At 52.1% G+C, this 11,209-nt stretch overlaps 1 protein-coding gene and 1 pseudogene across 1 annotated transcript in view; both read right to left on the bottom strand.

Annotated features, from left to right (window-relative positions):
- Nucleotides 1-11,209, bottom strand: part of SCAPER (S-phase cyclin A associated protein in the ER) — a 189,909-nt gene that overhangs the window by 15,151 nt on the left and 163,549 nt on the right. The window contains exons 28-29 of the mRNA XM_023524721.1: nucleotides 6,990-7,227; nucleotides 3,333-3,482 (exon numbers count right to left, since the gene is read on the bottom strand). Of these exons, the coding sequence (XP_023380489.1) occupies nucleotides 3,333-3,482; nucleotides 6,990-7,227 (388 nt within the window). The remainder of the gene's footprint in view (nucleotides 1-3,332; nucleotides 3,483-6,989; nucleotides 7,228-11,209) is intronic.
- LOC111732783 lies at nucleotides 9,599-9,717 on the bottom strand (annotated as a pseudogene).

Below are 11,209 nucleotides of genomic sequence, written 5' to 3'. Positions count from 1 at the left end.
ACTCAATTCATGTTTGGATTTTCTCACTAAGTCATCGAATTACAAAGACCCGGAGAATGACGTCACACAGCTCAGGCACAGCCTAGTTCTCAGAGCCTCACTGCCCAGCTTACTTGCCTGCTCTGATGTCCTCAGAGCCTTCGGGGGCCTCTGGAGCAGTGCAGAGCAGGTGCATGGGGGCAGGACAGGCGGAGGGGACCCTTCCTTTCCACTGGCACAAAGGATTCGATTTCGACTGCTGGAAGCGATGCAGTCTCTCCAAATGAGAAAGTTGGCCGCCAACTAAAATGAATCTGCAAAGGAGCTCATTCCCAATACAGTAACGTGCAGGCAGTCGAGTCATCTGTCATTCGAGCTAATTTAATTATTGGACCACATTTAATTATCCAACGTAAAATGTAAATAAAGTGAAGGGCTGACAGCACATACTAATTATGTTCATTATAATAATTAAATGAGAAGAAATTTAGAAAGACTTGTGAAAGTGCCGTATGATACGAGGAAGCTTTTGATTTCGAAAAATGTTTTAATTAGAAACTGCAACCTCGTGATAAAGAGGCAACTGGTTCCATCGAGCACGGGACGTTTTTCTCTTCTGAAATCGCCCCTGGCGTCCCAGGGCTCAGTCCCTCCAGTTAATAGACTAAATGGGGGCAAATGAAGAGTGCCCGACCTTTATGCAAAGCAGCTACCGAGTAAAACAGCCTTGGGCTGCGGCTGGAGTTCAGGATCTGCTGTCTGATAAAGACACCAGCTGTCTTCGCAGGAGGAAACACCCTCTCCTGCGCACACACAGGCCCTGTAAGGTCATGTGACTTCTGACTAGTGACACAGAAACACTAAATGACTCGAGCATCCTGATTTCTAAACGGCATGGGGTTACACTCACTTCCGAAAGAACAGAAGTGAGGCGGAAGGGCACTGCCTGGACCAGCCGTGCGGGCCGGGCCTTTCCATGCCCGGCCTAGGATCTCCATCGCAGCGTGAGGGGGCTTGCTGAGGTGACTCAGAGCCCTTCCGGGACGAAGGCTCCATAAATACGTGGTCAAAGCTGGGAAGCGATCTCACGACTGCACTGACCACACAGCCCCTCGGCCAACACTCACTTGGCAAATGACTGGATTTAGGAAGTAAAAAGGAAATTTAATGAATCAAGTTTTTACAATGACAATAACCAGCTGTTTAGTTGTAGAGAAGCTCCCAAGTCTACTGGGACATGAGCAGCTGTCACCCTAGCAAGCTGGAGGCATGGGCACAGAGCCCGATCATGAGCTGGTGGGCGAGCCCCGTGCAGGTGATACAGATGTGGCTCGCGGTGGCATGGCAGTGTGAGGCAGCTGACAACTCGCCTGTAAGTCTCTGCTCCTGAGTGCCTGCCACTGGGTCCCCACTGTTAATACAGAGGAGCCAAGGTATATCCAGGCTTTTAAGGGTGAGCTGTCATGGAGCGGCAGGCAGGTCATGACGCCACCTGGTGCTCACAGAATCTGCAGTAGCACAAGGAGGATATGAAAGCCACAGGATGGCTTGGAGTCCTCACGAAACCAGAACGCTCTGTCTGTGGTTCAGATCTCAGCATGTAAATGGCACAGACTCACAGGGGACAGCGTCTGGTATCATCCACTCTTCTTCAAACATTTTTATTGTGATAAAACATACAAGCTTATAACTTACCATTCCAGCCACTCCGAAGTCTACCATCAGGGGCATTACACACACTCACAATACCGGGCGAGCAGCAGCACTGCCCATTCCCAGAACCGATCTGCCTCCCTGCAGACTCACAAAGCTCAGGCCCCAGAGGGGACATGATTTCTCTAAGATCACACAGCGAGTGACAGAACTGGGGTCAGAGTCCAGGCCTTCCTTTTGCTAGATGAGAACACACTCATTACACCTTCACGGGATGTTTATGAGCCTCCTGGGTAAGGCACAAGGGTACATCCCAGAGGCTTCCCAGTCGGCACCGGACCACAGAAGTGCGGCTTCTCGGCGTGCTGTCTGGGTACATGGGCATCGTCTTCTGTTCTGGACCCAGCCCCGCCCAGACGCGCCTCCGAGATCGCCACCACGCGTGGCCTGTGACACATCTGATTTTCTTAGCAGAGTGAAATGGAATGAAATGAATACTGAGCTGGGCTTTGCAAGACCCGAGTTCTAATCCCGGTCTACTAGGGTTCTTTTCACCATTTCAGGGGGCTGGCTTCACCTCTCCGAACCCCGATTCCTCGCCTGCCTATGAGGCAGGAACAGTCCCTGTACTTACAGCCTCACCGGAGTGAAGGAGGTCCCAGGGACCACAGACGCCAGAAGCCTATAAACACCAGGGGTTACTCTCGGTGTGGGACAATTACCGTCATTTGTATCACTTTCTAATTTCTGCCTCAGTCACCTCACCTCCCCAGCTTATCTCCAAACCCCACTGCATCTTCTTCCCCACCTTCTTCCCCGAGGGTCTGTCTCCTCCTCCTACTGCCTCGCGCGCTCACTGCCCATTTCCTCTGTGCTTTCCTGCCCCTGCTCCCCACGCCCTACTTCGCCATGAGGTCCAAATCGGTTCTCACGTGCCACCTCTAAGTGCCAGTTCTCCCGACCCCATTTCCCATTCACTCTGGGGAGCTCAGAGATGCTCGAGACGTGTGCTTATCTATGGGAGAGGATTAATTTGCGATCCCGTTTCAGCAGAAAAATTATAAAACCCCACACAATTCTGCTTAGTATTTCAGCAAAACCGAGTTGGTTTAAGCAGTTTCACAGTGTCCTTGAACGTGGATGCGCTGAAGGGACTGTGCAAGCGGATGAAGTGAACCTCATCCGAATGGAGCCAGGAGGCCAGGAGGGGAGCCTCGCCCACCACCGCCCGGCACCGGTCACGCACGCGGACAGAAGGCGCATCGCTCGCAGACCCTGCAGCTCTGGCAAGAACTGCCGGACTCTCCTGCCCCAGCAGGAGGAAGGAAGGTTTTCTCCTCGCCCAGCGACGAAGGCAGCCAGCGAGACGCCATCGCCGCCCCAAACTCCCGCTCTCCTCCAACGGCCTGTCGTCGGAAGCCCCCCGCCTCCCACGCCTCCTTCTTTTCCTCTATAAAGCAACGCTCCCCGCCTTTGCCGGAGTGCTCCGTAGTTTTTCTGCTAGAGCTCTGAGAGGAGGCCCTTGTGCTCACCCGGAGCTGACCAGGTTTCCTTGGAGAGAGGTCACAGACACAGCCCGAGAGCCTGTGAAGGGCCTCAGGCAGGACAGAAGGTTCAGGCAGGCCAGCCTGCCTCTTCTCACCCCAACACCTTCCTCTTAGTGCGGGGGAACAGCCTCGGGGGCCCTCCGGGCCTCTTACCTGGTTATCTGGGTGGTTGACAGTGAAGTAGCCCACACAGACGATGACCTCGTGAAGCAGGCTTTCACAGGAGACTTGGCTGCAGTGGCCCAGGAGGGAGCTGGCGATGTGCCGGAATGCAAGGGACAAGCCCTCCGCCCCTACAATAGACTGGCACAGACAAGGGGCAGTCAGAACCCCTGGACCGGGTGAGGCTGGGCCCTGCGCGCTCCGGCCACGGCAGGCGCCGGAGAAACACGACAGGCGACCCGGGCGCCAGGCTGAGCGGCCACCTCCGCTCGGGGACGCTGGTGCTAACAGGGGGCTGTAACGCATGCAACGTTTAACCTGAAAAGGGGTGGAAAAGAGAGCACGGCAGACCAAATGCCTGCACCGCACAGGTCAAGACCCCTAGCAGTTATTTCTTCCACCTTTAATAAACGATTTTTCTCACTGTACAATCGGTTTCACCGTAAAACATTTGGGAAAATACCAAAATACTAAAATTCACCTGGAAATCTAACACATAGCTAACTTCCCATTGCTTTTTTTTTTTCCTGGAGAAAATATTTCCTCGTACACAGGGATAAAAATACAATTCTAATTATTTACTTATGTTCAAATAGCAAAGAAATACGAGTAAGGACTAGCTGTTATTCAAACGAACAGCTCTGTAAACCCAACGCTCCCGAAAGAACGTAAAAAACACAACCACCATCCCCACCCCCCAAAACAAGCCGACCGTGAAGCCCTCCCGGCTCTGCGGCTTCTGGGGCCCTCGGTGCGGGCGCAGGGCCGTGGGTGGTGGGAGACGCGGGAGGGGCGCCGGGTCTGTCTGTGCGGCTCGCAGCATCTATTTAATAAACATGTCAGACAGACAGAGCGACAGGAGGGCAAAGGGGAGCGGCAGCCCACACTCCCGCGAAGCCCTGCTGCCGGCCTGCGGGAAAAGGCAGCGTTTTAAACTCGCATCTTCATCTGAGGTCTTGGCCGGCTTGAACCAGGTCACACAGGCCGCAGCTTGGACCTTTCAATGCGTTCACGGCGCCTGAAGGCAGGCGACGGTCCTTTCAGTGGAAAGAAAATTGCTGCTAAACTTTAGAGTGTGGCCATCTCGGTTTCGCTGCCCTGAGACAAAATGTTTTTCAAGCCCCAAAGAGACTGCAGGAGGGAGCACTTTGCTCCTTTAAATCAAGTCGTGACACCTTCTCGGCTCAGCCCCTATTTAATTAGTTGCGTCCAGCACGCTGTGACCCAGACCTCTGTCTAACCTTCACTGACAAGAGCGGGTCAGGGGGCACGTAAGTTTGAATATAAAAATTAAACCAATTTTTCAAGGAAACTACATTTCCTCTTTAGCCAGAATTAATTGCCAAGTCAGTACATTGATTTGTTTCCTGAGACCACCTTCAATTGTAAAAACTGTCAAAGCGTACGCGATATACAACACGCTGGATGTCAGGGCCATCTGTGCCAGTATGAATCCAGGGTGAAATCAGACTCTGCTGAGGCGAGAAAATATTTTGACGGCCTTATCAGTATACAGTGAGGTGGAAGCAACTCCAAAAACGTTCTAGGGTAACCTCCAGCTGCATCCACGCAACGATGAGCACACAGGTTTGGGGCTTTGAGGAAGGCTGGGGGGCACTGGGACCACTCCATCCAGCACTCAGCTTCTGATTCGGCATCTGCGAGCGGCCTGGGTAAGCTGTTCACCTCCAGAGGCTGGGCCGGCCCACATTTCTGGGGCCTACTGGGTGCCAGCTAGCACAGTGCCCGCATGTAACCAGCCAGGAGGAAGGTCCCTGCAGGCATTCCCCACTGTGCTCTGGTTAAGGGGAAAAGGGAACCTGGGAACAATATCTGGGAGAGGAGGAGAACAGCATGGGAAACTAAGCAAAATAGAATAAAACAGGAGAGTCAGAGGAGAGACAAAAGAAAGGAGGAAACACAGGAAGCGAAGAAACGAGAGAGGTGTGGAGCTGCGTGGAGGACAGAGAAGCAAGCAGCAGACATGTGGAACACCGTGCGGAGGCAGCCAAGAGAGGACAGGCCCCTCCACCTGGGGGCCGGGCACGCTGCGACCCTGGCGCCACTCCGCTGTTTTCCCTGCTGTTTTTAGCAAAGGCGGTTCGAGCTGCGTGTACATTTTGGGCTGGATGTGGCAAGCGGCCGGAGAGCAGAAATCTTGGTTTTTGTCTTATTTTGACATGAAGGGCTTCAGAAAGCAGCTTTGGATTTTTTTCTAATTACTGGCCAGGGTGCCTAAGGCAACTGAGGGAGCGGGGCTGCCTGGCCCCGATGGTGCTCCCGTGGCTCTCTGACGCTCGGAGGGACGTGGACGCTCGTGTATGCTGAGGGCACAGCCCAGCAGTCCGCCACAGGACTCACGAAACTGGATGCTAAGAGCCAGCTTTTGGTATGTGCGCTCCATAACCCCCGGTAACAGAGGGAATCGCCCCAGCGGGACCTAGCTGAGGGGCGGACTGCTGTGTCCATATTCTCAGGACATGAAATTAGCATCTCCTGCTTCCTAAACTGTTTCCAGACGGAACACGAGGGGCTTGGGCCTTTGTGAAACGCTGATGCTATGCTCACCCCAGAAACGAGAAGCACCGGCACCCTCCGGAGCAGACGGCTCCCGCTTCAGGTGCGGCTGCGAAGCCTCCGGGCGGCACACATTTCACAGTTACCGCCTGAGGCTGGTGCAGCTGCTCTGGAAACGGAGAAGCATTAGCTCCGAGGTACAGATAGCTGTTCTTGTGATGGATAAACTAGCTGTACGAAGCTAAAAGACAATGAATCCAATGATACAACGAACTCGCTCATTTCCTGTTGTCAACGGAACGACGGGGAGACGAGAACTGCACGTGTCTTCAGGCACAAGCCAGAGGTGTTTCTTCCACCCTGGCACGGCCGAAGAGACCATTTCTATATACATCTGCAACTCTATAACCGCTGTCCATCTGAGCAGAGCGAGCCATCCAACTTACGGGTTCGCCATCTGCCAAGTTGGTTCCTTTTTTGATGAAATCACTTGACAGTTAATGAACTGAAAGAAAAAGTCTCCTGCTTGGAGGTTGTTCTGTTACACAGGCTCAGTGTTTTTGCAAATTAAATTTCCTACAGGAAAGTAACCTGTTTCTAAGCTGACGGACTGGTATTACAGCATTAAGCAGTTTTTCTTTCTTTAGCTATAAAAATTTACAGGATTTGCAAACTAACCAGGCGGTTACAATGGACACAAATCAGTTAAAAATCATCCATAGAAAGTTGTATCAATCAAAACAACTGACCTGATTTTGGTTCTGTTTATATAGAGAACCATTACTTTCCTTAATAATGCCTTTCTCTAAAGAAATCAAGACAGAAGATTCGTAAGTGGCAGAGCCGTACGTAGGCTTTGGGGTCAGAGAATAATGGGTGCCAGTCCTGGCTCAGGCATGTGTCCCCTTTTCCATCTGTGAAATGGCACAATAACATTTTGCAGGGTAGTAACGAGAATAAACGAGGAGGCATGTACAGCATCTAAGAGTTTTCCCAGAAGGGCAACTTAGTAAGTGGTATGCATTCTAATTCCCTTCGCTGGAGCCCACTCCTTGGGCCCAACAGAGAGGAAGCCCCCCGCGCCACACCCACACTAAAGTGCTGCCTTGCGTGGCTCACACCGACACTAACCTGAAACGCGGGCAGGTCGAGAGCGGCGAAGCTGTTGAGGAAGCGTAAACTCTGAGTGGCCACTTGCACTGTGTTTTGACTGTAAGTTTCCTTGGGGCTGGTGGCGCTGGGGTCCGAGATGGCGCCATGGAAGAGGACACAGTAGAGCATGTGCAGGACCCCAGCGAGGTCTGTGGCCTGAAGCGCAGCTGTCAGTCCCGTGGGATCCTGGCGATTACTGTCAAATATGCTGTATGACCTGACAAGAAACATGCAACCCTTTAAATGGACCCAAAGGATGTCAGCATTTTCATAGGTCAAATGGGACAAGACGAGCAGAGCAGATGGTTAAAAGCAAAGCACCTGAACTGAGGTCACGAGCCCTCGGGCTCGAGCATCCCCCAGGGCCAGTGACTCTCCCCTCCCCGGAGCCCAGGCTGCTGCGGCAGGGGCCTCGGACCCTCCGCCTCCAGTGCTGACGCCGTCACCACTCTCCTCGCCCTTTGCGGCCCAGGCAGCTGAGTCCATGAGGGCTGCTGGGACAGGGACCGAAACCAGCACGGCTTCCGTTCTGGACACACAAAGGGCGTCTTCGCGGGGGAGGCAGCCGCCAGGAAACAGGGGGCCTTGAAAACCTAACGCTATGCCAGTGAACTGCTTCTGAAGGCACTGTCCCATCATCACAGGGGACCGGTGGCACGGCCTGCGGGGCCAACTTCCAAGGACAAGCAGGGGCGAGGGCCGATGAACCCCTGGAGTTGACCGTGAAGCCCGAGGGCTTGCTCAATCCGCCCCACTCCCAAACTCAGGTTCCAGGAGACTCTAGTGACCAAGACACTGCGGTGTCAGTCAACGTGGCTGCCACGCATTTGTTCAACCTTTTTTCTAGAAACTGCGCCCAGATTTCTGTCTGAGGAACTACCTCCCTTCCTCACAGCCAACGTGCTGCAGGTGGCGCGTCCCCGTCACTCTGACTCACAGGTGCAGAGGCCTAAGGTAAGCTGCGCATTTCACACCTGACTGCTCCCCGTGGATCAGGGATGTCGCGTGTCGCAGTTGAAGCCACTGGAAAAGAAGGAGACTCTTCCGCTGAAACGCTTGGGAAGAAGCCCTTAGTTTTTCCTCCACTAGGTTTGAACCTGAGACACGCTAGGCCTGAGGCCACTGCAGCCGTTGGCCCTACGCGCTGCACCCACCCATCCTCGTCCCACGTGGGCCAGCGCCTTCCACACCGGACACAGCCTCTTCTCAGGAAGGGCAGTTATGAGTCCCTGTTCAATGTCTTCCTTTGGTCTGGTGAGATCTGCAAAGACTGAGCAGAGGTGTCTTCGTGTTTCTGGCGAGGGATGAGATCTCTCCCCATTTTTAACGCTAATACTGGTCTCCCCCATTTTTGTGGCTGTTGCTTCTGTTGTGGTTCTTTCCAGCTGGACTCTGGAATGGGAGACAGGCATCAAAGAGCTCTGCTGGTCTCACTCACTTCCCCAGAAGCGCTTGAGAGATGCCACTAATTAAGGAAGAACTCGGAGGTCCTGCTTGGCAAATTTCTCGATCTTGTCTAGTTTTCTAATTCGTAACTTATTTCTTCCAAAGGGATTATTTTATGCATTCTCATTTGCTAGTTGCATCAAGTAGAGTTTTACTCTCTTAACCGCAGTAGGCATTTACTTCCAGAATGTCCACTGCTTCCGGTATTCCTAAAAACCTGAGATGACACTGCATACCTTGCTCTCTTCTCAAGGAAGCGGCTCTCTTTAAGAAACGCTGTCACCTCGTTTACGTGGCAGGATCTGCTAAGCACACTCCCATCTCTCACCGCATCTCAGCCTTAGTTTGTCCCAGCTGGCAGAGGAGGAGTATTCTCCTTCCCGCACAACAAGGTGACTGGGGCCTGGGGCGATCAGGTGAGATGGTTCGGGTCACGCGAAGTCGTTAGCGGCAAGGGCAGGGGACCACCAAGGGCTTTTGACCGTTTAAGGGCAGTGCTTTGTCCACGGACAAGAACATGCAGGCCAAACAGAAGGTGACCTCTTCTCTTCTCCCCGTGTCTTCCCACAGAGACACTAATGCAATCTTGTATCGTCATGGAGAGACATGTTCTATCTATGAAACTCGATAAAAACAAAAGTTAAGAAATGACATTTATCTGCTCGTAGGTATATCTGAACCTTTACCTGTGCTGTGAGCTAATGTCAGCTGGCCCTTCCCTCCTGCCACTACACCTGGAAGAGGAGGGGTCAGACCCTGACTGGAGTCGGGAGTACAAATTAACGTGTGTACGTTTATCATACAGGTTCCAAGGAGGGCTCTGTTTTCTTAACGCTGACTGCATTTTAGAACCAGAGACAAGTCAGAAGACATTTCTCCCTAAAGCTAATTCCCAATAAGCTTTCAGAACCTTGGGGATGAGTGACATCACTGCTGGTGACAATTTTGCTGCTGTGATCCATAAGGCTGACCTCCCCCTTACTGCCTGTGCTGTTTATATTTTTATCTATCTATCTATCTATCTATCTATCTATCTATCTATCTATCAATCATTATTTTAAGGCAAGGCAACCCTTGGTTGACCTCACAGATTGCAAGGACTTTGTCAGCTTACAATCCTTTATTTAAAAAAATTTTTTTTACACCTACAGCACCTGGCCTTCCTATGCAGTCTCCCATCCAAGTACTAAACAGGCCTGACCCTATTTAGCTTCCGAGATCAGACGGGATCGGGCTTGTTCAGGGTGGCATGGACATAGACTGCCTGTGCTGTTTTTAAACAGATTATCAGCATATTCAAATGAAGACATTCAAGAATACTTTATCATTTAAAACACTTCATAACACTTAATCTTTCCAAGCATTTAGTAAATGACATGAATTCACGGCTATCACTTCTTCAAAATAATAAATGCAAAAAAAAAAAAAGGAAAAGAAAAAAGAAAAAGTGAGGTGATCAGAATAGCTCCTCTTCTCTCCACCCCACCCCATTATTTCGGAGAATACCAATCACGGATTGCAAAGCAACAGATCCCAGGACCTTCTGCAGCGTTCTCCTGATGAAACAAGAATGCCGCTTCAGAAAAACCAACTAAATAAGCGTACAGAACTCAGATGCGGATGGAAATGGTTCACAATGCGTAATCCTGCTTCATGCAAAGGAAGATCAGTTAAAGTGAGCCCACAGACTACCAGCAAAGAGGGGGGCGGGGCTTGCCTGCCGCTTGTGGCTCCCACCGAACTAATGGAGTCTTGACAGGACGTCACAGAATGTTTACTTTTGATTTAGTCTGAAATACAATTTGTCCACGAACAGGCCACTGGCTTCCATTGGTCTTAATGGCCAGTTATAATCACTTTAAGCCTGAGTGTTTATGATAAAAAAGTAAAAGGCCTTATTCATATGAGGCATGGATTATAAAGTTTTTTTAAAAAAATACATGGAAGATATAAAAAATCTGATCTGAAATTTTGTATCTGACATTCTGAAATCTCTGACTGGATGAGCTGCGGCATGCTGTCCACTGTGGGACCACTCTGGGGGGTGGGGTCCAGCACTGGCTACCACACTACATCTGAGACAGCAGTAGGAATGGAGAGTAAAGGGCAAGGCCACCCAAAAGAAACTGTGGACTCTGGGCTCTGGCAGGGGTCTCAACAGAGGTCTAAGAAAGCGGAAGGTAAAGAGGTCAAGGCTTCGGGACGGTCTGGAGACGACCAGAGGTACGCGGAAGAACGGGCGGGGAAGAGCACGAGGTTGGGTGACTGGAGCAGATGTGGTCTAGATCTGGGGACCGCAGGCCAGGGCTGTTGTCGAGAGCACCTCGCAGAAGGGACACTTCTGACCTCTGCAGCTGCGAGACAGCAAAGGGCGCTGCGCTGACCTGGTCCGGCCTGGCTGACTCTCTGGGCTCCCCTTTAGGGTCTGGCAGGTAGGTGGCAGGGGCTCTGCCAGGGGCTCTCCCGTGCCCCAGTGAAGGCGATGCTTCTGCCGGGCGAGTAACCGGGGGACCACGCTGTCCCGCCAGGGGCTTCAGGGGGACTGCGGCACCCTCCTGACCCTTCCTGCTCTGTTCTGGCCCCTGTGATCTTTCCCATGCAGAGTAAGCGGAGCCTCTGTCTACTCCGGACGTCACCGGGCCGTGCCACTCCGCTGCTTGCACTCCTGCAGTGGCTTCCCAGCGCGCTTCGGAAAAACCCAGACATCTCTCTGTCCTCCTCTCCTGGCCTTCGCCTCCATGACTTCATGTCAT

Source organism: Pteropus vampyrus, unplaced genomic scaffold, assembly GCF_000151845.1.
Source record: "Pteropus vampyrus isolate Shadow unplaced genomic scaffold, Pvam_2.0 Scaffold489, whole genome shotgun sequence".
Taxonomy (NCBI): domain Eukaryota; kingdom Metazoa; phylum Chordata; class Mammalia; order Chiroptera; family Pteropodidae; genus Pteropus; species Pteropus vampyrus.
Note: the sequence above shows the minus strand (reverse complement) of the source record. Positions and strands in the feature narration are given on the sequence as shown.